General features: G+C 42.4%; 2 protein-coding genes across 7 annotated transcripts; one reads left to right on the top strand and one right to left on the bottom strand.

Moving 5' to 3' along the window:
* Positions 1–2,080: 2,080 nt before the first annotated feature.
* Positions 2,081–13,955, bottom strand: LOC143488888 (uncharacterized). 3 transcript variants are annotated; one of them, XM_076987846.1, is made up of 2 exons: positions 13,710–13,955; positions 2,081–9,487 (listed from the first exon to the last, which is right to left on the bottom strand). In XM_076987846.1, the coding sequence occupies exon 2, from the start codon at positions 7,636–7,638 to the stop codon at positions 2,926–2,928; it is 4,713 nt and encodes a 1,570-aa protein (XP_076843961.1). In that variant the 5' UTR covers positions 7,639–9,487; positions 13,710–13,955; the 3' UTR covers positions 2,081–2,925. The 3 variants fall into 3 exon arrangements, with proteins under 3 accessions (XP_076843961.1, XP_076843964.1, XP_076843962.1); XM_076987849.1 differs by lacking the exon at positions 13,710–13,955 and adding an exon at positions 12,514–12,566; XM_076987847.1 differs by lacking the exon at positions 13,710–13,955 and adding an exon at positions 12,453–12,545.
* mapk8b (mitogen-activated protein kinase 8b) lies at positions 13,107–27,031 on the top strand. Of its 4 annotated transcripts, none has more exons than XM_076987850.1 (12): positions 13,107–13,266; positions 17,272–17,450; positions 17,554–17,683; positions 19,352–19,410; positions 19,776–19,914; positions 20,135–20,300; positions 21,444–21,515; positions 22,079–22,261; positions 22,626–22,750; positions 23,321–23,384; positions 23,754–23,831; positions 24,076–27,031. In XM_076987850.1, exons 2-12 carry the CDS (start codon positions 17,329–17,331, stop codon positions 24,222–24,224), a joined length of 1,287 nt encoding a protein of 428 aa, XP_076843965.1. In that variant the 5' UTR covers positions 13,107–13,266; positions 17,272–17,328; the 3' UTR covers positions 24,225–27,031. The 4 variants fall into 4 exon arrangements, with proteins under 4 accessions (XP_076843965.1, XP_076843966.1, XP_076843967.1 ...); XM_076987851.1 differs by lacking the exon at positions 21,444–21,515 and adding an exon at positions 20,822–20,893; XM_076987852.1 differs by having other exon boundaries at positions 24,071–24,227.
* Positions 27,032–27,090: the final 59 nt, after the last annotated feature.

Genomic DNA, 27,090 nt, shown 5'->3' with positions numbered 1-27,090 from the left:
TGAGAAGACTAAAACTAAGCAGAATATTAAAATAATGAAAATGTTAAAAGGAAAATAAGAAAACAGCAAATTAGCTTTGTCAAACCATTGTAAATCTGCCTCAGACCTGCAATGTGAAGAATAATTTCAGAATTATTTTTCTGCATTACAGAATGTCATCTTGCCATAAGTACAGATAACTACCACAAATGAAAACTGACAGGATTTTTGATTAAAGTAACTTTGAAACCTTTTTTGTATAGGATGGGCACGTAAACCTAAATGCTGAAGACAAGCAGCTCTTATGCGTTGTGTATTGATTCAAATAAACGTTTTTAAGGATTTGTTTCCCCCTAGTGGCCAACCTGCATTCTAACGGCTTTGTAAGAGTATTCTGAACATTCTAGTTGTAGATTTTAAATGCATAAAAATACACCAATTTGTTTGCTGCATCAAGATTTTTGACTTTGTCAGGAACTTCAATTTAAATCAAATTAACATAAGAGATAGTAACAAAGCTAACACAAGAGGAAGCTTAAAAATGCTGTTCTTTGTGCATTTAGGCTGGTAAAATATTTCGGTCTGATGAATGTGCATACATACAAAATACCTTAAAACCTGTTTTAACAAGGATTTTAAAATTTTTATTTAAGTTAGACTTGATATCCTTAGACTTGATATCCTTAGTGATCTCCACCGCTATACAAATGCTTATAGCCTACACAAACTATTCAAGTTCAGGAGCCTTATGTAAGTATAATATTTGAAAATTATGAGCATAAAGTAGAATGTTACTGACAATTCAATGTTTTTTGCAGTCGGGAAAAGTTTACGGCTTACACAACAGGATAGTGATCAGTAACGATGTTCATTATTTAGTTAATGCTACATTTAGTTAACAACATTTACGATTTAGCATTCCTGAATTTGAGTATTTATTAATATTAACTAATGGCATAAATAACACTAGATGAAAAATTATTGTAAAGTTTCCAGCTGAATTCAGTTCCTGACTGTTATTTTTAAATTATCCATGATAAATGGCTCAACCCATAAACCTGCTGGTTAAGTCTCAGTACTGTGATGAAAACCAGATTATTGAAATAATTCGGGGAAATATAAGAGGTTAGTATACTTCTCCTTATGCCATTTTTCAAGATTTTGCACTCTAAATGGGGTAAAAACCAGTCTCCTCGTTGTCTCATCTGGCCCTCTAGTGACTCCCCATTACCAGCTAGGATCTCCCTCCTGGATCAAACCCCTTTGATGTGCTGCCTGGCCCTAGTGTCTTCATCCGCACCACAGTGCTGCACTCCACCTGGAAGCTGAAGAGCCTTTAGCCTCTGCTGCAAGGTGGCCTCTGTGGTGCCCTCTAGAGGTGAGGTTAGCCAAAACACCACTGGGCCAAGTGGAGGGAGTCCTGGAGACAGGGTGTTTGGTCAGTTCTGGCTGATCTCAGTCAAAAAAGCAAGATGGACCACCCGAACTCTGGGAGTTGGTCATCTTAACCATAGAACGCTAACGCCGGGTGATTTTTCCCCCATGCAATTTTTGTCATGTAATTGTCGTTGTTTTGCTGCTGTCTGAGTTGCATGGAACTTTGGGTAACTTTAGGGGACTATTTGATGTCATTAATGGTATGGTTGATTCCCTCCTCCCATCTGTGCTTTCTTCAAGATGCATGCTTTTGGGTGATTTTCACCCAATATTTTTATGGGTGGAGTTTACATGATGTTAGTGACAGGACCTTTACCAGACAGGGCTCACATGTCCCAGGAATAGGGGGATCAAAGACCAAGTTCCCAGCAGCATTATTTTTTTGTTAGGACATTACCTGTTAAGGGTTCTGTTTTTTTATAGGGTCATCCATGGTACCTTTTTTTGTGATGTTGTATGTTGTAAAATTAAATAAGGGTTCCAAAGCTTGTCATATTGTGTACTTTTAAAATAAATTGATGAAAACCATATATTATCTGTAATTTTATACCGGGTAAAATTTGCTCAATGTTAGTGATGGTGTTACTAATTTTAACATTAGTGTTCTAGGATTAACAACATAAAGAACTCAAAACAGCCTTATTTTCCCCAGGGCACATACCTGCTTTGACATTTTTTCCTTCCCCCTTGTCAATTGAATATTGGTTGTAGTTAATTTAATGGTTTTCAGGACATGTTGTTACGACCCGGGACGCCACAAAGGTGAACTCAGGGGTCGCACATATGCTGTTACTATGTTCTGTGTTGTGCTGGCCAGAGAACCCACATAAGAATAGTAAGACACGGAAGCCAAGGTTGGAGGGATCAAGACTCAGTGTATTGCACATATGCAAGTAACAGCTCAAAGCGCAATACACAACCCTTCAGCCCTGGGCAATGGGCTAGGAGCGGTGATGAAATAAACCAAACCAAACAAAACACCTATACTAAACCTTATCTCCCAACAACCCATCACATACAACATACAAAACCACTCTACACTAACCTGCTATACACATACAATAAACACATCACCGCCGCTTACCTGAGGTGTCTAGACAAGAGTTCAACTACGTGATGTTAAATGTAGGAGTGCACTCATCTACTCTTGCCCAGCCCAGAGCAGACAAAAGAGTAACAATCAATCACCTTTTCTCAATGCAACAAAACCAAGGAAAGAGACTAACAAACGAAGGTCGTGTGCATAAAATCAAACAAAAACACAGCAGCATGGCTCTCCTCCTGCTCTCCTGGTCTTCGTCTGCTTTTATCCATTAGTCCTGATTGTAAGCCCCGCCTCCACTCAGGCAAGCCTGCAAAATAAGAGTCCTGCATGCAAAGCAAACAACCCTTACCAGAAGGGCATACCAGATCTTGGCACGTAACACGCCCCCCCTAAAAAAGAAAACACAAACAAGAAAAGAGAAACAAAGCACAAACAGAGGGAGTGTTACAGAACGTCTCACAGCCTCATCGTGACAAGGCATCAGCTACTTTGTTGTCCGCGCCCTTCTTGTGTCTCATCTCAAGGTTGTATTCCTGCATAATTAAAAACCACCTCATCAATCGTTGGTTCTGGTTATACATCCTGGAGAGGAACACCAAAGGGTTATGGTCCGTGTACACCACCACCGGTGACGTACTGGAACCCACATAAACCTCAAAATGCCTGAGGGCTAACAACAGAGCTAGTGCTTCCCGCTCAATAGTAGAGTACCGGGTCTGACACTCACTAAACTTATGGGAATAATAACAAACGGGATGATCAAGTCCCTTGTCTTCCTGTAGGAGGACAGCTCCTGCTCCCACTCCACTGGCGTCAACCTCTAACTTAAACGGTTTCGCGAAATCGGGAGCCTTCAGAACAGGAGCAGAACATAACAGACTTTTCACACTGTTAAACGCCGCCTGAGCATCAGGAGGCCATCGGAACGTCGCTTTAGGACTTAACAAAGCCGTCAATGGCTCAGCAACGGTGGAAAAGTTCTTGCAGAATCCCCTGTAATATCCCATCATGCCTAAGAATCGCCGCAGTTCCCGGCGGGTAGTAGGACGAGGAAAGTCCAGAATCGCCTTTACTTTCTGAGCAAGTGGACACACATGACCGTGGCCGACTTGCAAACCTAAGTAAGTAACGGTTGCCCGCGCAAAATCACACTTCGCCAGATTTACTGTTAAGGAGGCACGTGCCAACCTTGCGAATACTTCTCGCAGCAACTGTAAGTGGCTGGTCCAATCCCAGGAATACACAACCACATCATCTAGGTAGGCTGTGCACCCCGGTAGATTAGCAAAAACTCCGTTTACGAGTCTCTGGAATGTAGCCGGAGCGTTCTTTAGGCCAAAAGGCATCACGGTGTACTGTAAGAACGCATCCGGCGTAACAAACGCGGATAACTCAGATGCTCTAGGGGTCAGCGGCACTTGCCAGTACCCCTTCAGCAAGTCCAGCTTGGTCACAAAACGAGCATCTCCTATAGCGTCCACACAATCGTCTATGCGTGGCAACGGAAAGGAATCAGTCACTGTTATGGCATTTAAACGCCTGTAATCCGTGCATAACCTAAAGCTGCCGTCAGGCTTCGGAACCAGTACACACGGAGAACTCCAAGGGCTTTTGCTATGGATAGCTAATCCATGCTCCAGTAAATATGACACCTCATTGCGGAGTACTTCTCTTTTCTGGGCGTTCACCCTATATGGATGTTGCTTAAGCGGGATCTCCCGCGTCACCTTGATGTCATGCGCCAACTCTGCAGTACGCGTAGGCACGTCACCAAAGACGATAGTAAAGTCCTTAATTACCGCTATTAATTCGGCTCTCTGTTCTTCCGTGAGATCATGCAACATAGACGTTTTCCCTTGCTCCAGAGCTTGTAACAGCCGCGAATTAACAAGACGCACACCGATATTGGTTGTCGATGTGTCTGCGTCCAACAACAACTCTTCGTGGTCCCTCTCAACAGTAGCCACCACGGCTACGTCCTTCACCACCTCGGGTGTTTTGGGGATCACAACCGGTTCCGCTACCGCTCCACGAAACGGCTTAAGCATGTTGATGTGACAAACGCGAAACCGCCGTTTTCTATCAGGCATGTCTATTAAATAGTCTGTCTCACTCAATCGCTTCTTTATCTGATAGGGACCCATAAAACGGGAGGACAAACTCGCACCCTTAACAGGTAGTAACACTAGTACTTGCATTCCAGCTGTAAATTCTCGTGACACAGCTTTCATGTCATACCGGGACTTCATAGCCAACTGAGACTTAGTTAACATGTCCGCCGCAAACTTACAGGCTTTATGCCACCTTTCACGGAACGTGCTGGCGTAATCCAACACATTCATCGGTGCACTCGGCGTTGATGACAAAGCATCACGCAACAGTTTCAAGGGACCCCTAACAACGTGTCCGAACACCAATTGTGCCGGACTAAACCGTAATGACTCTTGTACTGCCTCTCGAGACGCGAAAAGCACGAACGGTACACCCTCATCCCAGTCTTTTCCGCTGTTCAGACAGTAGGCTTTTAGCATAGTTTTCAGTGACTGGTGGAATCGCTCCAAAGCCCCTTGTGACTGAGGATGGTAAGGGCTGGATGTCCTATGCTGGATACCCAGATCCCGAATCACTTTCTGGAAGATTCTAGACATGAAGTTGGTTCCCTGATCGGTCTGGATAACCCGCGGAAGACCGAACGTGGTAAAAAACTTCGTGAAGGCTTTAAGCACAGTCACAGCTGTTATACGTCTCAACGGAATCGCTTCTGGGAATCGAGTTGACATACACATAATTGTTAACAGATATTGATTGCCGGCCTTTGTTTTAGGCAAAGGCCCAACACAGTCCATTAATATTGTGTCGAAAGGCTCCCCCACAACAGGAATAGGGCGTAGAGGTACAGGGGGAATCACCTGGTTCGGTTTTCCCACCTTCTGACATGTTTCACAACTAGAGCAATACTCCTTCACATCAGCCTTCAAACCAGGCCAAAAGAAATTCTGAAGGACCCGATGATAAGTCTTCCGAATGCCCATATGACCGGACCAAGGAACATCGTGCGCTGTCTGTAATACCAAGCGCCGAAAAACCAGCGGAACAACAATCTGTACTATGGCCTCGTAAGCAGTTCCCTGGGCCGTCCACTTACGCACCAACATACCATCTTCCAGAAAATATTGGGCACCTCTACGTCCCGACATGGAACACACTCGAACCGCGTCATAACACGCTTGCAAACTTTTGTCAGTTCTCTGTGCCTCAATCAACTGATCTCTTGTCACGTGTCGCTCACCTGAGAATCCCATAACCATATCCGTCAACCGTTTGGTTTTCGAATCATCCCCGACGTCCAGCTGCGCCATAAAAGAGTCCGCAAGAGCGACATTCCCCTCTTGTTGTTTCTTCCGCTCCTGTGACCGCGTAACCACACACGCAGCAAACACGTCGGGGTGACGGACGGCGAGACCGTCTGATTGGCAGCTGTCACATTCCTCTCCCACTTCAATCGTCGGCACTACATTGCCGCCAGCCACGTCATTCCCAAGCAAAACATCCACGCCTTTGAGAGGCAACACCGAACGAACACCAACTTTAATTCTGCCTGTAACCAAACCTGATCGCAAATACACATAGTGCAACGGTATCTGGACATATGACAAATCCAAGCCCTGACAAAGGGCATAAGTTCCAGTAAATGTCTTGTCAGACAAAGGCAAAACACTTTCGCGTACCAATGACAAGGACGCTCCCGTATCACGCAAAATTACGACCTCGTTTGCAGATTGATCTCCCTCACCTACCGACAACGAGCCTGAAGACAGAAATGGTTTGTAACAGCCCCCACTCTGAGGTGCGTCTTCGGAGGTTGACAACACTCCCACAGATTTGACGTGTAACTTCTCCTGACGCTCATGTTTCCGCTTCAAAACCGGACAATCAGCTACCACATGGCCCTGTTTGTGACAGTAATAACATTCAACATGAGCAGCAGGACCCGCACTATTCACCCGTTTATGTGGATCTGGTTTGGGCCTCTGCTCCACAGGTACAGGTCTCATGGTAGACCGCGGCACAAACAGAGGTCGATGTGTCAGTACAAACTCATCCGCCAACACAGCAGCGTGATTTACCGTAGTGGCTTTACACTCGTTTAAATGCACTACCACTGGTGCAGGAAGACAATCTTTAAACTCTTCCAACAACATAAGTTCTCGTAACGAATCCAAACTGCTCACGTGGCTAGCCACCAACCATTTCGCAAACAACTGGGCTTTCTCCCTAGCGAACTCCACATAAGTCTGGGAGTCTGATTTCCTACAGGACCTAAATCGTTGTCGATACGCCTCAGGGACTAACTCGTATGCACGCAGAATGGCCGTCTTAACCACATCGTAGTCCATACTTTCCTGTAAGGATAAGGCTGAATACGCTTCTTGAGCCTTCCCAACCAGCTTGCTTTGCAACAAGAGCGTCCACAAACCCTTCGGCCAACTAAGTGACGTAGCTATACGTTCAAACAGGGAGAAGTAGGTATCCACTTCTGCCTCACGAAACGACGGCACCAACGCTATATGTTTCGTTACCTGGAAATCCGAACAGTCCCGAGACGCAGAAACAGGCGTCGAGGGAAACACCACACTAGGATCATGACTCCGGACAGGAACTTCCACTGCTGAGGCGTTGTCTGCTTTCAGCTGTAGTTCACGCAAACGGACCTCCCTGTCCACCTCCAACTCCAAACGCCGAACAGCGATGCGTAAGTCGAAGTCTGCCTGTCTCTGCTGAGCGCGTTCTTGTCGCTCCATCTCTAATCGCGCCACCCGCACACGCACACGCGCATCCTCTCGAGAACCCGTTCCCGTGTAAGGCGAAAGCGGGTCAAACCGTGGTAGCGTGGCTTTGCTGCCTTGAACCTCGCTACTCACCAATTTTTCCTCGCTCTTCGCCAGAACCGGAGGTTCCGCCCCCGTGACGTCACCAGGCGCAAGCACCTGCTGACCCAACAGCCGTAACCCCGTCAGGTGTTCGATAACATTTCGTTTTATCTCGGATTTTAACAATTGGCGAGACAAAGACAGACCCACAGCCTCAGCTATTTCCAACAACTGATCCTTTTTGCATGTGTCCAAACACTCGACTGAGGGACAACTCAAAAACGCCTGTATGTCAAAGGCAGCCATGTGCAGTACTAATACACCTCACCACACCCGTCTCATACACACTGTAAGCCCCTAAAACAGCACAAAACAATCCCGGACGAGCCCCCACTTGTTACGACCCGGGACGCCACAAAGGTGAACTCAGGGGTCGCACATATGCTGTTACTATGTTCTGTGTTGTGCTGGCCAGAGAACCCACATAAGAATAGTAAGACACGGAAGCCAAGGTTGGAGGGATCAAGACTCAGTGTATTGCACATATGCAAGTAACAGCTCAAAGCGCAATACACAACCCTTCAGCCCTGGGCAATGGGCTAGGAGCGGTGATGAAATAAACCAAACCAAACAAAACACCTATACTAAACCTTATCTCCCAACAACCCATCACATACAACATACAAAACCACTCTACACTAACCTGCTATACACATACAATAAACACATCACCGCCGCTTACCTGAGGTGTCTAGACAAGAGTTCAACTACGTGATGTTAAATGTAGGAGTGCACTCATCTACTCTTGCCCAGCCCAGAGCAGACAAAAGAGTAACAATCAATCACCTTTTCTCAATGCAACAAAACCAAGGAAAGAGACTAACAAACGAAGGTCGTGTGCATAAAATCAAACAAAAACACAGCAGCATGGCTCTCCTCCTGCTCTCCTGGTCTTCGTCTGCTTTTATCCATTAGTCCTGATTGTAAGCCCCGCCTCCACTCAGGCAAGCCTGCAAAATAAGAGTCCTGCATGCAAAGCAAACAACCCTTACCAGAAGGGCATACCAGATCTTGGCACGTAACAATGTAATAATGGCTACTTCCACTCGTACATTTACACTATCTAATCAGCACTTCCAGCGTAGCTTGACCGAAACCTTCATTCTCATATCCCGCTACATCATGACAGACGACACACAGCAATGGATGTTTCCTACCTTCGCACACAGTAATAATCTTTGTGCCCAACACCAAAGGGTTTAGACATGGACATAGTGGATATAGATCTTCCTGTAGATTGTCACACCACATGAACCACCATTCTCTAGACTAGGTGTTGACTTTTGGACCACAAGGACCAGAGACGGTTAGTTTAAAACTTTATGAGGGGATGTGCTTCCTGTAATTGTGGCTGTAGTCTTTCACAGCAAGGGAATGGAATATCTTCTTCTTTCTTCACTTAAAGGGGTATGAGCCTGCCTGGTTTGCTGAGTGTAGTTGCAACCTAAAGTATTGTGGGGCAAGACCATTTAGTGTTTGTAGGTAATTTCAAATTTCAAACCTTCTCTACTTCCTCCCTTTCTTACTCATTCTCAACTTTCACTCCTGTAGATTTTGCCACCCATTGTGGAAAACCCATGACTTCTCCATTGGATCCTGTTCCCATCTCACTGCTTAGGCATTATGTATTCTGTCCTATCTACTGCTCTGTCATCTTGTCAACCTTTCCCTCTCTTTTATGTTCCTTCTGCACCAGTAACCTCTACCCTGAAGAAACCAGGCCATGATAGTTGGTTAACTTCAGACCTCTATCTCCAACATCCCTTTCATTTCTAAAGTACTGGGAAGAGTGGTGGCCTCCCAGCTGCTTGACTATGAGAAATCCAATGATCTTTTATTTCAATATTTCAGTCTGATTTCCATTTTCATCACAGCACTGAGACTTCGTTATGGTATTCCACCCAAAACACTCTGTCTTTTATATTCAGATATTATTATCCTTTATATTCAGAATGCTGCTGCAAGAGTGCTGACTCAAACCAATAAGTATAATCCAGTTACACCTGTACCACTGCACTCGATGTGACCCTGTGTCCAATATTGGGATTCACAGCCCGCTGACCTCTCTCTTGCATCACTTCCTTCATGTGTGAAACTGAAACAATAAAAAAATACATAAACTTTCTCAGTATACAAATCATAATATGTCCACAATCAAATAAACAGTTCATTTTATGTACATGGTGCATTAAGTGGTTAAAATGAACTCTGATTGGATTTACTATATTGACACATACAACATATGTAAACATCTCAAACCTAATTTAATGATCACATGTATAATATCTGCCAATCACGTGTGATTTGAAATATACTTGTATTGTCACTCAAAAGCATATAAAGGAGTAGATGGCTTTAGGTTGGCGGAGACAAACTATGGCTGAATCCAAAATAGCATACTTGAGCAGGACGCTCTACATTTCAATGTAGTACATTCTGCTAAACCGTTAAAGCAGTACTTTCCTACAGTAGGCGACTGGGCAGTATGCAGACAACCTCGGACAGACCGCCATTTTACCTATGTTAAATATTCCAGTTGAATCATGAGATAGGACAGTGTGCTGCAATCACATACTTCAAAATGGCTCGCGATTCAGTAAGCCACCCAGGTACGTTTCACTTACTGTTTAATGCATACAGTGTTTTCGGACACACATACCCTTTATTGCATTCTACTTTGCCGTACTGCATAGGAGGGAAGTACGGTATTTCAGAGCCCATGTTTTGCTTCATGAGAAAACGCAATACTTCCTATTAATTTCCTCTCTTTACTAATTGGCTCAGCATGAACTGCGCAAACCTACACCCTCTATATGCCTGCAGAAACAACCTGCTAACGGAAGTTCCAGTACCACACCTATACTAGAATGATTTCACTGGTTACCCATAAACAGATGGATCAAATACAAGATTGTAGTTTTACATTTAAATTATTTCATGGCATGGGCCCTATTTATTTGGCTAATCTCATTAAACTGTGTGCTCCCTCTCACAGATGAAGGATGTCCCCAGGTGTAGGCTGTCTACCCTGGGTGGTTGATCTTTTAGTGCTGCTGCCCTCTTGCTCTGGAAGTCTCTCTTCTCTACGTTTTGCTTCCTCTCTCTCCAAGTTTAAAACTCTCCTTAAAACCCATCTTATCTATCAGCATTATAGAAAGATTATTTACAAGCGCTTTGAACATGAGATTGGGATCAATAATTACACCAAGATTTCTAACTGATAAAGAAGGTTAAAGAACTGTCTGAGGTTCAACAATAACCCTCTCAAGTGTCTGAATTTATTGGTCTGTAATGTTCCCAGAGCACTTCTGCTTTTTCACCAAACATTCTCTTCCAATACATTTTCTTCAGTCTGATTTAACAAATGAAAATGTGCAGGTTACAGAGGCTATGTTTTTACCTCATGAGCATTATTCTGAGAACTTGGCTGTAAAAACTAAACTAAGAAGTTGGTTTTCCAGAGCATTTTGACAAGCATGCAACCAATCAGGAAAGCCATGCATACTTATCTGTATAAATATTTTGCTAATCTGGTCTAATAGGAGAGTGTGACACCTCATTTTCACATCACTACTGTAGATTATTATTTATATGGATAAACAACGTCTATCAGAGTTATGCAGACGACAATGTCTGGCATTGTTTGGCATGAATGAATTTGAACATTTAACCTGGTCACACCAATTCTCTCTCATGTATTAGACAATCATCAATAGAGGCCCACAATCAGATAAGACATATCTTGAACACCCCATCATGTGAAGACCTCTTAGGATTCTGTAGATACAATGGTGTTAGCTGTCTCTCTTTAAACTCAAACCTAAGAGAAATTCTCCTTGAATACAAACGAATACCCTTTTTTTGTGACAGGTCTCACAAGGATAGAACTTAGCTCTTAGATGTCTAGCCAGTGTGGGACTGTAGTTGTTCACAATTCTGACCAACTCTCCTTCTGGCAAATTGTAGGCCTACTTCCAAATCAGGGACAGTGCTCTGTGATCATAAATCAAGTCTCCAATGCATCGGCTGTGTTCTTTGACTTGTCCTCAGACAATATTTGTTATATAGTATTTGTTATATAGTCTAAAGAAAATCTGCAAAAGAAGCTCTTTTGAAACCATGGAATTTGTTATTCCCAGCCATTCCCTTATTTCTTGCAGGTCCTATTAAAGCAGCAGTGAGGATAACTGCAAGCGCCAATTCTGCTGGAAAGAGAGATTCCCTGGTAAAAGGGGTACTGTTTGCTATCTTTATATATGTTATATGTTTGCTGCAATTTTCACCTCTAGGTCTGTTGTACTGCACTTCAAAAATCCACTTGTATAAAATGGGTCACTTTTTAAGGTTTGAATATCTCAATGTCAAGATTGCTCATTATGTTCCTCACAGGATGTTTCTCTCCCCACCACGTTCTTTGGCTTCACCATTATTGTGAAGTTTATTATGTACATAGCTTATTTCAGCCATGGGAACTGGATTTTGATAGATAATGCCCAAGGACAAATCTGACAATTTGCACCCCCCCCCCCCATTGTCTGGGCTATGGCTTGTTTCAGGTGACAAGTATGGTCCATAATGATCAGGTATATTTACTGGAAAACAAAAACCCAACCGTTTTGTTGGGGGCAGCCATGGCCTGAAGGTTCCATGTGGGCTTGGGCCCAAAAGCTTGGCAGTTCAGGTCCCTGCAATAACTATGGCAGAAGTTCACTTGAGCAAAGCATATCCTATGACCCCAGGTGTGCCTTGGGCACCACAGAAGGTGACTGCCTACTGCTCTGAGTATGTCTGTGCTAATTGCCCCTTGTATGCTGTGCTAACTGGTGTGTGTCAAATCAGATGCAGAAAGGAATTAATAAAAAAAATAAATAGTACCTCTTCTTCTAAACCCATCTGTTATATGCTGAAGCTTCAAATAGGTGCAACCATCTAGCTTAAACCCAGAAGTTAATTTAAACATACTGACACTAGACTGGTTGAAATAATTCAGTGAGCACAGTGTAAAATGGCCGCAGCTAAAAAATTGCAAAAATCACAATAACGACAGAAATTTACTTTACCTATACCTTCACCAGAACAGGCAACGAACAATAAATAAACAATAAACAGTCCAACTCTCACTGGAGAAAAAGAGGTAAGGTACTCTTGTAAAGTCTCCTGTGCCTTGGTTTCCCACAAGATGGCCACCACTTTTCTTCACCTTCTCCATCCCAACCAAGGTTATTATTATAAAACAAGAGTCCTTGGCTGGATTAGCAAAAAGAAGCTGTAGAACAATATACCGCAAATAAACATGTATCAGTGTAAATGAACAATTAGTCACACATGTTTTTCTTTCCTTTGAAAAAATATGAATAGAAATTAGGATTTTATATTGCTATCCTAGGTAACACTTCCGAAAATAGTGCAAGTGTACTCTGCAGGTGCTGAATATGGTAGTGTTGCAATATTTTTATATTTATTTATTTAAAGCAATCTGATTTACCTGTGTATATGACATGAACCATAAAAATGCTTATGCGTGTTTTGCTATTCATAGCCACCATAATGCTATTTAGTTTCCATTTCTCTATTTTACCACAACAAACACAAATAGTCCACCAAAGTGCACTATAACAACGGAGTTAACGACCACAGTTATTAGTGTGAAATCCAGTGCTAAAAATCGCAGGAACTGCCCATATCACAGAGTCGCATCACGTGACGCGTTGCACGCGCCTCAGATCCTGGCCTGCCAGGGAAGGAAACGGCAGTGCGCTCGAGCGTTTTGTCTCGAAGAGGAAAAGAGCTGGAACATTAAATATCCTCTCGTGTTCGTTTAAGAAAAAAATAACGTAACACTTTGTGTCCGCGGACACAAATATATTTTAGAGGGTAAGGAAACGTCACTCATTGTACGTGTTTTGTTACTGCTGGTCGTGGGAAGGGTATAAATATTAAGCTAGCTAGCGTTAACTAGCTACTGATTACAGATAGGCTAAGTACGCTAGCCTACAGTTATTAGCGAGAGGGCTAACAGAGAATGTGGCGCTATTGTTTAGCTAGCGTTACCCTGCTAGCTAGCTACCGTTTGTGCCTAACGTTAAATCTGTTAGCTAGCTAGCTACCGTTTGTGCCTAATGTTAAATCTGTTAGCTAGCTAGCTACCGTTTGTGCCTAATGTTAAATCTGTTAGCTAGCTAGCTACCGTTTGTGCCTAATGTTAATTAAGTCTGCTAGCTAGCTACCGTTTGTGCCTAACGTTAAATCTGTTAGCTAGCTAGCTGTCGACCTTTGCGGTGTTTCGCCACCACCGTTAACTACATGTTCGTGCTTACATCATTTCTGCGGTTTGGCCCGTTTAGCCGATCGCCAGCGAAGCAGCTTTTAATGAATAATCGTCCATGGTCATTTATGTATCTGGAGCCCCGGCGCTGCTCTACGGTCTCCGAGGCTGCTGCTGGATTTGGTCACAACACAGCTAGCATGTTCCGTGTTAGCCACGATATTGACAGGAAATGTGACCCTAGCTAGCTCAGAATCGGCAGGGACCCAGATTGTGTCTGAAGTCTCACTATTTTGATATATTTATCAAAATAGATATATTTAGCAGTTTGCTTTTATTTTAGATTTCGCATTTCTTGTAGATATGTGCGATTTCTCGTACCGTGGAACACCTGCCAGTGTATTAGAACATTTATTTAGGATTGAGTGTATGCTTTTTCCAAAATGCGATGTGGCCGGGGATATATGTGATAAGTGGAACCATAGAAAAAGCGAGCAGTCCACACCATGCTCTGTGGCCGGGGTCTGTTCTGCATTTAGGCCGATACGAAATGGTTCGTGGTCTGTGCTGGTGGAAAAACGCACGAGTTTTGCTTAGGATGAAACTGGCCGGATGCGCAGGGGACAGATTGGGGTTGCATTGACGATGTTGTCTTGCCTTGAGGTTGTGCAGTATTGACACTGCACGGCGGCCACGGTGTTTCTGCTGAGAGTCTGTATTGGTGAGATGCATTTTCTATGACCGGTGACACTAGGTCCTGTGTCCAGAGGCGCATTACACACTTTGGGTCAGCGACGATGTACTGTTCAGTGTTCTGTTAGTGATAAGACTGTAACAAATGTTTTGTTAGTCTTTGTTACAGCATTGTCACAGATATACACGTACATACAGCTCGAAAAAATTGAGACCACTGCGAAGTTTAAAAAAAAATCAGCATCTCCATATGTATGACAGCCATTCCATTATGGTGTCAGTTGAATTTTAACCAAAGTACACCTCATTCTACTTAATGTGCTTCTGATTAGGTGATCACCTGAGCCAAATCTTATTTACAGAGGAAAAGTAAAAAAAAAAACACTCAAAAGTAATTGAAATAAAAAACAATAACTATTGACCATGCCAGAGGAGTTGAAAAGAAAAGTCTTGAGTGAGGAAAAGAAGGGCTCAATTCTGGCTTTACTTGCAGAAGGATACAGTGAGCGTCATGTTGTTTCTATCCTTAAAATTTCTAAGACAGCAGTTAATTACAAGGTCAAGCAGCAACCACAGGATAACATCAAGTGACCTACAAAAGCAATGGCAAGCGCACAGCAACAACAGATCTCGGGATGCTTCAGCAAGGCTCGAATTGGGCAGGTTCATCTTTGCAACGTATAAATCAAGCCACGTGCAAGCCATATGTTATCCTGAAAAAACACTTGCTTCCTTCTGCTCTGGCAATGTTCCCCAACTCTGAGGACTGGCTTTTCCAGCAGGACAATGCTCCATGCTATGCAGTGAGGTCAATCTGTGGATGAAGGACCACCAGATCAAGACCCTGTCATGGCCAGCCCAATCTCCAGACCTCAACCCCATTGAAAACCTTTGTAATGTAATCAAGAGGAAAATGGAAAGTCACAAGCCATCAAACAAAGCAGAACTGTTAGAATTGTTTTGCACCAGGAGTGGCATAAGGTGATCCAAAAGCAGTGTGAAAGACTGGTGGAAAGCATGCCAAGATACATGAAAGCTATGATGAAAAAATCATAGTTATGCCACCAAATATTGATTTCTGAAATCCTCCTGAGTTAAAACATTAGTATTGTTGTTTCCAAATGAATATAAACTTGTTTTCTTTGCATTATTTGAGGTCTGAAAGCACTGCATCCTTTTTGTTATTTTGATCATTTCTCAATTTCTACAAATAAATGCTACATTTTTGTTTGGAATTTCGGAGACATGACAGTAGTTTATAAAATAAAAGAACAATTATTTTACTCAAACATATACATATAAAGAGTAAAATCAGAGAATCTGAATTTTGCAGTGTTCTCTTAAATTTTTTGCAGAGCTGTGTGTGTATATATAATTTAGTTTTCCCCCCAGTTACATTAGTGCTTGTCTAAGGTTGTCAGGAGCATAATGTACTGGCACTGCTGAACCATGTGGATGCCTGTATATGTTCTCCAAGTATATACTGTTGACAGCTGATGTTGAGACAGCAGTGAGAGTCATGTACTTTTTAACAGCTGGATATTGTCTCAATAAGGCAGATTTTTTTGATGAGGCATTGGGGTACATCTTGAATGACCTTTCATTCTGTAACTCCAGATGAGTGCACGAAATGAATACAGCGTGAATGCCTTAGGAATTAATGTAGTACGAGTTCATTGATTTTTGGTTTGGTTGCTTGGTCTGTTTTGATTGTTACACAAGTCCCACAACTTACAGCTAATGAAACAGGACTGCTTGTCCTCAAAATGATGGACAGCCCTTATGAAAAGTCCTGATTCTGCTGGCCACACACATGTATGCATGTATTGCTTTCTCGTTATTATACTTTGGGTAAAGGAAGCATGTAGTGAAAGCTTTGAAATCTTCCCTTTGGCTTTGCAACTCGCACAAGAGTCTCCGGCTTTTGACGTAACTTTTATTCTGGGGGTGCAGGGATTATTTTGCATGGAAAGATGGAGAGGAAATTTCAGAGGGAGGGGTGTGTCTTTGTGCGCACACGCATGCATGCTGATTGGTGTGCACTCATGCAGGTTCTCATGCTGGTGTCTGTGCTTGGGCCTGTGTGTGTGTGTGTGCATGCGTGTTGATTGGTGCGCACTCATGCAGGTTCTTATGTTATGCTGGCGCCTGTGTGTGTGTGTGTGTGTGTGCGCACACACTTGGTGGGGCTTCCAGCCATATGTGATGTTAGAGAGGCCAAGTTCTTATCTGTAGGCAGCACAAGGAAAATGGCTCATCACAATATGCTAAATATGAATAACCACATTTTTATTAGGAAGACCTTGTATGTATACAATTAGAGTCTATGGCCTAGCATGTATAACTCAAGTTGGTGGTGTTTCTAAATTTACATTTTGGCAGAGCACTCATGAGGTTTTTAAATGGTGTTTGATATCCCAGACAGACTGTACCCTAAGAAATTCCTAAATATTTTCCTTTTGAATGTGTGCTGTTCCTTTTGCATGACATGGCCACAGGACCACTGCTGACTACATAGAATTTGGCTGACTGGCTGTTTTAAATAAAGTTTGAGTAATCCACCCCTCTTAGAATCATGTGGAGTAGCTTGCGCTGTATAGATTTAGTTCCTACCACGGCTCTTTTGTGATAATTTGAGTAATTAGGTACTGTGTTGATACACTCAATGTCTTATGTCAGTCCTATGTATATGTTCATATATGTTGAGCCCTTTTTACATGCTTTTCAGTGCTAATCTCCAACAGTGACTTCAATCAGTCAATCAAATTTTATTTATATAGCACTTTTTACAACAGTTGTTGTCACAAAGCAGCTTTACAAGTGCCGAGTCCTAGCCCCCAGTGAGCAAGCCAAGACTTCATCTTTTGTTGTATATATTTGGAAGAACTGTCAACATCACTGTGTTCTTTCTTGTCTTTCAGATCTTGCGTCACAAGTTCCATTTGAATGCCCAAGATACAATTAATGCGAATATCACCATGAATAGGAACAAGCGTGAGAAAGAGTATTATAGTATAGATGTAGGAGATTCAACGTTCACTGTACTGAAACGCTATCAGAATTTAAGACCCATTGGATCTGGTGCTCAAGGCATTGTATGGTATGTTATTGGAGTTCTGCTGTCAGTTCTGTGCACAGGATGAAATACTAGTTTGCATTCCTTGTGCAACCAAAATATTTATAAAAGTATTTTTCCTTTTTAGCTCGGCATATGACCACATCTCAGAGAGAAATGTCGCGATTAAGAAACTGAGTCGTCCCTTTCAGAACCAAACTCACGCCAAACGGGCCTACAGAGAACTGGTGCTCATGAAGTGTGTCAACCACAAGAACGTAAGCAGCATTGCTGTGTGTGTTCATGTGTGTTCTTGTGTGTGTAGCTCACGTGGTAAGTCAGGTAGAGCATGGTGCTAGTAGCACCAGGGTCAGGGAGCACATGTACTGTCATGCTGGTAAATATGTCTGTCACTGGATAATTGTGAATGTGTGTGTATGTCGGTAGGGTTGCAGCGGTAACCGGTTTCACGGTATACCACGGTATTAAAATACACGGTTATCATACCGTGTGCGTTTGCTTATTACCGGTAAAAAGCAAGCCAGCGGAGAAACTGACCCGCACATGCGCAACTCCGCTCTGGTTCAGCTACTCAGCACAGCGGTGAGAATGGCAGAAAGTGTATCAGACTTAACAATTTTTTAACAAAAAAAAAAAGCTAAACTAAAGTCAGCAGCGAAAATGACGTAATCGTGGTGGCTCCGCCCGTGCGCGAGGGTCTCACGCGCTGTCGATTAGCACCTCTCGAATTTTGTAACTTTGCGCGCGCCGCGACTCAGCGCAATGAACAAAGTCATGTTTGCAGGATTCATACACCTTTACAAGGTGGAATTAAAGCACTTGTACGTAACTTTAAAGGTCCGTTTCAATATTTCCCAGCACCTTAAACTTAATAAAGTTAAATATTTATACATATACTCGAAATAATTCGCTTTTTCATCACATTATTTAATGGTTGTTTATTTTCAAAACGCCCAATCTTAATGTCTTCACGTTCTCTCATGTTTCATCCTGGAATTACAAGAGGCTCGTATTTGTTAACGTAATACGAGAGAACTGTGCGGAGTCGCACTACGGTCACTCGTTAAGTATAATCCTAGCTTTTTATGGTCCTTGCTTTCACTGGATGTGAAAGACGCCATTAATTTACATGCGTTCATTTTCAAATTCTAACGTGCCTGTTTTTCATATGTTAAAACCAGACTCGGTGTGAAAGCCTTAAAATAGAAATCTCTATTGTGAGGATCATGTCAGAAATAAATCATCTCTTTCTGCAGTATCTGGTTATATTCCAACTTGGCAGTAAAACGGACGTTTACAACAGTTGTTGATCAGACACTGACCCAGGCTGAGTTTATCAGAGATTAAATAATTTAAACTTAAATAATTGTACTGAAATCCATGATTTAGGTTTCTCTAATTTTGCAGTATTTATATAAACATGTTTACAGCTTATTTTTTAAAGGAGGCATTTTGTATACAATAGTTCCAGGTTTCTACAATAAATAGTAAAAAAAACTTGTTGTAATTTCTTTAAGGGTCAGTGTATCTTTTAATAATATACAAACTAACTGTGATACCGTGATAACTGTGATACCGCAGTATTTTCTGAGACGGTTATCATACCGTGAAAATCTCATACTGTTGCAACCCTATATGTCGGAGTGTGTGCGGAGACAGTCTCTGCATGTGAATGCATTTGTATACTTGTCCATGCATGCCTGCATGTACAAAATATGTGCTTGTCACTCAATTATGCCTGTGATATTAGGCACTTTATTCCTGCTAATAAGTGTGTGTGGGCATTTAATATGTATGGGGGCTTGAACGAACATCACTGGTCCATTAGCCAAGTCAGAGATTATTGTATATAAAAAAAGAATTGCATGCAGCGGTGTGACGTCACGTAGGGCACGTTGCTAAAGCCATTTCATTGTCTTTCACAGATCATTGGCCTATTAAACGTCTTCACACCACAGAAGACACTTGAAGAGTTTCAAGATGTGTGAGTTTTGTGCTGTTTTTGGCTGTGGCTTTGAGGTTATTTCCCAGTGTTAGAATTGTTCTCCTCCCTGAGCACAGTGTAAAGGTCTAGAAACAGAATTGGCTTTGGGTGAATCTGCTTGTCTCTAGATGGACAATATAATTAACTGATTTGTTCATTCATTAACAAATCAGTTAACTTGTGATGCAGTGTTGATGCACAATCTGCAGTTGAAATCAGTGCCTGATTGCCATTTTAAAGGAGACTATTAAATAGATGGTACCTGTTTTTTTTTTTCTTCATTTGTTCTCTGCATATTTTTTCCTTCCGTTTCTGTATAATGATTTTGCCATTGATTCCGTCTTGTGCTGCAACGGCATGTGCAGGTATCTGGTGATGGAGCTGATGGATGCCAACCTCTGCCAGGTGATCCAGATGGAGCTGGACCATGAGAGACTGTCTTATCTGCTCTACCAGATGCTCTGTGGTATCAAACATCTACACGCTGCTGGCATCATACACAGGGTGAGCCCTGAGTGTTTATTACAGTTGAGGGTGTGTGTGTGTGTGTGTGTGTGTGTGTGTGTGTGTGTGTGTGTATATATATATATATATATATATATATATATATATAAATATCTCCAACCCTTGTGAGTTTTGTATGTGAATGAGTTTGGTTCAAATGGACTGATGTATCTCGCTCATGTCTGTCCTGCAACCTTTTAAATTCCATCTAACCCACCAGGACCTGAAACCCAGCAACATCGTGGTGAAGTCTGACTGCACATTGAAGATCCTGGACTTTGGCCTGGCCCGGACGGCTGCCACTGGCCTCCTCATGACTCCCTACGTGGTGACACGCTACTACCGGGCCCCCGAGGTCATCTTGGGCATGGGCTACCAAGCGAATGGTGAGTGCCAGGCTGGCTTAATGCCATAGCCTCTTCATACCTTGCGGCATGCCCAGACATGCCCACTTTCCCACCCCCTTTCCTGCTCCCGCCTCCAGTGCCACACCTCCACAAGCACCCCACTCTCCTTCCTAACAGTGCGGGACAGAATGGTGGCATGCCTGGTTAGTGCATTTTGGCAGCCAAGGCCTCTCTGCAGGTGCCTTGATCTGAGCTGGGCTGTCTCATTTGGTTTATGCATGGCTTCCTCTCACTTGGATACGCCTGCTGCTAGCACTTAACATTCTCCAGCCAGAAATGCCCGTGAGCACATGCAAGGAGCCATGATTTTCAGACCCCATCTTCTAACATGAATTTGGCCTGAAGGTGGATCGGGTTTGGCAGAGTGTTTGGGACAAAATTAGACACTACAGTTACACAGAGTTGGAATCACGGAGTAAGAATCATAACCCATGGCGGTGCACTTGATGTTTTGCTCATTCAGTATCTTCTCTTCTTCCTCCTATGCTACACACGTTTAGTGGATATATGGGCTGTGGGCTGCATAATGGCAGAAATGGTTCGCCACAAAATCCTTTTTCCAGGGAGAGATTGTATCCTTGTAATGGCTGTCTGGCGTTGGGTTCCCAGCTTATATCTTTCGGGTCTCATAAACAGCTTTATAAACACTTCATAAACACATCTCATACTTGCCTCCATCCCATTATATTAGATAAAAAGATATTTTTAAAGATAAATGTAGGCTGTTAACACTGTATTGCAAACATGTACAGAATGAAAAATGTCTCCATCCAACTCAAGAGGCTTGTAAAGGATCACCGATCTTGTGCACATTTTGCAGTAATAGTATATTTCCTGTTCCTTTGATCATATTTAAGCAGTCTGTGTTTTGTGATTGAACATCAGCATGTGCCATGTCTTCACCAAAAACATTCCTGCATTTTCTACCATTTTACTGCAATTTCTGCAGGCCTTGCGTGTCGGTATTGGGACCTGGTTGGCCTAAGGAATGGTCCTCCCTCTTCATCTGCATGTCTTTTTATGTTCCATCCACATCACTCTATTTTGGTTTGTTTGCATTTAAGCATGTGGTTTTGTTTGAGATCTGCATTTATAATTTGGGTTGTCATCTCATTTTTTCAGTTGATGTCTGGTCTATTGGCTGCATCATGGCCGAAATGGTCAGAGGCAGCGTGCTGTTTCCAGGCACAGATCGTATCCTTACCTGTACTTCATCGTTCTTCCCTGTGTGTTGTCCCCCCCTTCAACATGTCACTGTCAGTGAGTGGAATGGATGTTTTTTGTGTGAGTGTCATACCGTTGTAATCTAGCTCTTAATCTGTGTCATGACAACATGCTGATTCCCTGCAAGTTCACATTAGCCCCTTAATTTATAATCATGAATTAGTCTCATAGTGAACACTCTTTCAGATTAGTATAGCTGAAAAGATTCCATCATCATTTTCTGCAGAAATATATACATTCTGAAAACAGTTCCCATGAGAATTCCTCAGACTAATGTCCTCCTTTCCCCTCGAGCTCATCCTACCCTGCGAGGTCTCAAGTGTTCACCTTGATAGGAGCTTACTTTGGGGTAACAGTGACGCATACAGAATGATCCAGCATGATTCAGCATTGGCCTCAGTTTGCTTACCCTGCTGACGTTGCCAAATGCTGAGTATGTTAATGTGGTTTTGTTCTGACTGCGTCTGTCCTTGCTGCCGGTTTCTTTGGGTTGTCTTTTTCCTTATTCTTTTCCTGAGCTGATTGAACTCTAGACATTGATCAGTGGAATAAGGTGATCGAGCAGCTGGGCACACCGTCTCAGGAGTTCATGATGAAGCTCAATCAGTCCGTGAGGACGTACGTGGAGAACAGGCCGCGCTACGCAGGCTACAGCTTCGAGAAGCTCTTCCCAGACGTGCTCTTCCCCGCTGACTCTGACCACAACAAGCTGAAGGGTGAGGGTGTGCACATCTGTGCATTTATCTAGGAGAGTTCCCTTGTTTCAAAACTTGTTCTTACATTTTAATGCTGCTTATAGGGAAAGAAAACTACAGGAAGCCATGATCTACTTTGCTTTCTCTTTACAATAGTACAGGTTAATTTTGTATAATGGTGTAATTGGCTATGGTATGTTTACAAAGAAGCAAATGTCTCTGGAACAAATGGGTACTGAAAATAGTGCTTTGTTTAGCCTTCCTCCAATGATGGATCTCAAGGACTTGGAGGTAATTTCTCAGCAGCCTGAGTGTCTGAAGGGACAAAGAAGACACAGACTGCCCTTTCATTGCCTTCCTCAACTGCCCTCCATTTTGCCTGCAGCGAGCCAGGCCAGAGACCTCCTCTCTAAAATGCTGGTAATAGACGCCTCCAAACGGATCTCTGTAGATGAGGCCCTTCAGCACCCCTACATCAACGTGTGGTACGATCCATCCGAAGTGGAAGCGGTAAGCCTATGGGGGAGCTGATGGGTTGAGGGAGGGGGGAGTGGGTGGTTGTAGCACATGCAGTGGCAGGGCCAGCGTTATTGTGTTCAGTGTGGAGTAGGATGCCCATTGGTTTTGGAGGCTCTGAGCTTGGCGTGCTTGCTCTGCTATACCACTTGTCAGGTTGCTGGGCCAATGTAGGCAACGGTGAGTGCCGCCTCTCCTGACATCAGAGCTCACACACTGGGCCTCTGGACCAGGCAGGCCTACAGCAGAGGGCGCTAGAAATGGGCTTTTTGAAGAGTTGTCATGTTTCTGAGCATGAAGTTATATTTTGTTTTTTTGTAATTAATAATAAAATTGCTGTAATTGAAAATTGCTTTAGATTTTAAATGTTACATCAGAAAGAAATAATTCTGTTCCTTAGAGAGAACAAAGCATTGATTTGGCATTTTGCAGATAAGTCCCTTGATTAACGCAGTCGTTATTCCCACACCAGTCAACTGCTGAATTGATCAAACGGGTGTGTTTGTGTGGTGAAGTAGATTCACTGGAGAATGTGTGCGAATGATGACTGGCCTTCTGTTGTAGCCCCCACCGCTGATCACAGACAAGCAGCTGGATGAGAGGGAGCACACTGTGGAGGAGTGGAAAGGTGGTGTACCTCATTAACATCTCCATTATGGGTGGGGCAGGACAGCATGGGTTCCTCCTACAGACGTGTTTCCTGTGGCAATGAGTAGATGAAACCATGAAGTATCGGCATTGACGGGTTTTGGGGTTTTTTTGGTCCTCACAGCATGCACAGTAAGGAAGCAGCTGTTATATTTGAGGAATTGCAAAATCACAGCACTTGGTCTCGCTACTGAAATGAGAACAGGTCTTAAGGGAATAACTGCTACTTGCTCATGATAACAATCTGAGGACCCAGAGAGATGGTTATCGATTTAGTGCTTGTATAGTCTAGAAGGTCCAGTGGATTTTCTGAGGCTCTTCTAACTCCATCATTTTGCTCCCTAATCAGAGTTAATATATAAGGAGGTTCTGGACTGGGAGGAACGCTCAAAAAATGGGGTGATCCGAGGACAGCCTGCCTCACTAGGTTAGTTTTAAGAAGTGTTTTTATTTACCTTTTGTATAGTTTACTGGGGTTTAAATTTTAAAATCTATAACTGTGTAGTAATGTGCTGTCTTATTATATATAATGCCACGTAAACCTGTGGGGGTGTGTGTGTGTGTGTGTGTGTAAAGATTTAGGTTTTGGAATCGGAATGGTCAGTGATGGCTATTTCTTGGTACAGTTTCCTGGGCTGAGATTCTCGTCTCTTTTGTTTGCCATAGCACAGGTGCAGCAGTGATGGGCAGCTCCCGGCACCCCTCTGCGTCCCGCACATCCTCAAATGACGTGTCATCCATGTCCACTGACCCCGCGCTGGCCTCAGAGACGGACAGCAGTCTGGAGACCCCCGCCGTGCCCCTGGGCTGCTGCAGATGACCATCGTCCTGTCCCCCTGTCCCCGCTTAAAACTGTCGACTGGTAGAGTGTTTCGACCAGTTCAGAACGACGCTCCCTCTTCCGTTTCAGACGAACAGCTTCTTTATTCGTCAGTAGGGGGAAAACAAAATAAGGTGAGAGTTTTTGAGGGGACCTTAAAAGCTTTTACACCAAACCAGCATTACTTTGATTACGTTAATTTCAGGTCATTTGACTGGGTGTCCGATTGAAGCTACCACTACATCACCTTCCCATGTAGTTGCAGACGGCTCCGAGATAATTTCTAAAGACTGTATTCTGTAAATCTCATTTTAAGGTGGTTTTTAATTTCATGCTTTGCAGTGAGCACTGTTCATTGCAATTTAGCTGAACATCAGCAGAGCTGAGATTTATTTGATTGACTCCGCCCTCCCAGTGCTGGGAGCTTGAGCGCTCATACATTCTGTTAACGTGTCAGCGCTGATGATGTACAAAACACATTGGTTTGTATGACTGAAGTTCTTGCTTCATCATTTGTCTACTAAATAAATATTAGATCTTTGTCTGTCGCATATCTTCATGCTTCAGAGAGATCAGGCTCATTCAGTATCATTGTATAAAAGATCTCTTCAGAGAGATCAGGCTCATTTAGTATCATCGTATCAAGGATATCTTCAGATGCTTTTAATGCTTTGCTTTAAGCTACTGATTTTTTGTCCTCACTTGTTTTTGATAATTTTTCAGACTCAGTACTTCACAAATGTTGCTGTATATTGTCTGGATTGTAAATTATTTTAAAGTTAACATTTACTTTGTTAAAGCAAAGTAGGGTGCAACATAAATGTTTTATAAGGTTATCAAGGTTAACTGATCATTTTATCTGGTTTAGTGTAATGTACAGCCCACCACTGGAATACAACGATGGGTGTTTTGAGGTTCTTGGGCTGGCAGTGTGTCTACAGATGGAAAAAGGTTTTGACTTAAGGGAGAAATGTCTGAATGAACATCAGTAGAAATGTGGGGGGGTTGGGGGGGGGGGGGGGGTAAGCAATGTTTTGGCATTGTTTGAGAAAAGAATAAAATGGATGGATACATATCTAAGCCTGTACTGAAAGGACTACCTTCACCCAGACGATTTTATTTTCTGATGTAGCACAACACCGTGACATATTTTGAGCAACAGGCTTACTAATAACATTTTAATAACTACAGAAAAATATAGCCTCATTATAATGCTTCTTTACACTGCTCCCAGCAAAGCTGTGACTAGACTTGTATGCATGCATGCCCTTGACTGTCTTCTCCCCCCCCCACACCTCCAAATTACTTTGAATGCAAAAGTATCACAACCAAATGAAGCAAGTTTGTGCTAAATTCTAACCGCGTATGCAATAGTGGCTTTTTTTTTTAAGAGGTATTATTATTTTGCTTATAAAAGGATGAAGTGCCTGGGTGAAATATTCATTTGCAAATAACTCACAAAAGGAGAAGCTGAACACTTTCAGGTAGCCTGATTAATTCCTCAAGACTGGATCACAAATTTAACAGTTCATATTGTGTATGGATTGTGTTTTTTATTTTTTATTTTTAGTATGACGAATGTAAAGGTTGTTGGAATGAGAGAAAATATTTGGATATCGTGACTTTTAACATGACATCTGTAATTCTTTCATTTCAACAGGGCAGTGTTTAGCAGGGTCTTTCATCAAAGTAACTGAATTTTAAATGTTTGGGAGTGATAGTTGTATGTGGTTCACGGTTTTCTTATTGAAAACGTGTGAAACTGCACCATATGGTAATGCTGAACGGTGGTGTGGGAATCTTCCTAGAATGTAAAATGACAGGTTATTGAAAGTTTGTGCATGTTGCGATTGGTGGAGAATGTTGGAAAGGTAAATGGGAACTGAATGCGGAACAGTTGGCCAACAAAGTCTATTCATCTTTAAATGAGAGAACATGGGTTTGTAGTTTCTGTTGTTGTTAGCTTTAACTTTTCTCATTTTAGTTCTAAGTGCTCTTATTGTTCTTTGGCCTCCGTAACCACAGCATTGGACTTACACTGAGTTTGCTTTTCTATCACTTCTTAGAATGTGGTGTCACAGTTCTATCACATTCTAATTACATTATGATTCTAATTATGTAGACTTTGATGAACTACCTCAGTCTAAATTTCTACAAGTTCTTGAATATTTAGCTGCCCGTGTATTAAATGTTGAGGACATGTTAATACAGATTCCATTATTTATTTATTTGAAAGTAAACTATTGTCAATAGTAGGAAACGTCTAGTTTTGTACAGTATGTATATTTCATCTAGAATTAAAATGTCTGTAATGTAAATTTAAGGAGTTTGTTTTTTTTTTTTTTTTTTTACTTTACAGATCATGTGCAATACTATCTGCTATCTGTGCTTAGTTGTCGGAGATTTATCTAGCTACAGTGTATTAGCTGTATGTAGAATTATTTGGTACTGTTTCATTAATTTTCATCCAATTAAATTCATTTCATGATTTTTATGTTTTAAGTATTTAGATGATTTTATTTTCTGTTTCAACTTGTCTTATCAAAACCGACGATCTGGGGCGAGGGTTCAGCACATTGGGTCATTCTATTAAGGCAAAAACACTGGGGGTGGGTGTGAAGGATCTTATATTATGCCTGAAGCCAACTTGTATAAGCTGGACTGTATTTTTGCTAGCAATACTGGCCCTGCAAGCTCTGTGTGCACCTTACTGCATACACACAAAGAGAAGTGCACTAATAAAACACATGCACTGGGATCTCACGATGCCAATGTTACATGTACTGCAAATAAACACTTCTGTTTCAGTCGTGCCTGTTGTCATCTGATTTTTGGCATTTATTTTAAGTTATGGCTTTTTATAACA

Source organism: Brachyhypopomus gauderio, unplaced genomic scaffold (assembly GCF_052324685.1).
Source record: "Brachyhypopomus gauderio isolate BG-103 unplaced genomic scaffold, BGAUD_0.2 sc57, whole genome shotgun sequence".
Classification (NCBI taxonomy): Eukaryota; Metazoa; Chordata; class Actinopteri; order Gymnotiformes; family Hypopomidae; genus Brachyhypopomus; species Brachyhypopomus gauderio.
Note: the sequence above shows the minus strand (reverse complement) of the source record. Positions and strands in the feature narration are given on the sequence as shown.

Bases quoted from the DNA above. Each gene is read 5' to 3' on its own strand.
- LOC143488888 (XM_076987846.1), bottom strand. From the start codon at position 7,638: ATGGCTGCCTTTGACATACAGGCGTTTTTGAGTTGTCCCTCAGTCGAG.
- mapk8b (XM_076987850.1), top strand. From the start codon at position 17,329: ATGAATAGGAACAAGCGTGAGAAAGAGTATTATAGTATAGATGTAGGA. The intron at 17,684-19,351 runs GTAAGCAGCATT...TGTCTTTCACAG, and splicing joins AGTGTGTCAACCACAAGAAC to ATCATTGGCCTATTAAACGT. The intron at 22,751-23,320 runs GTAAGCCTATGG...CTTCTGTTGTAG, and splicing joins ATCCATCCGAAGTGGAAGCG to CCCCCACCGCTGATCACAGA.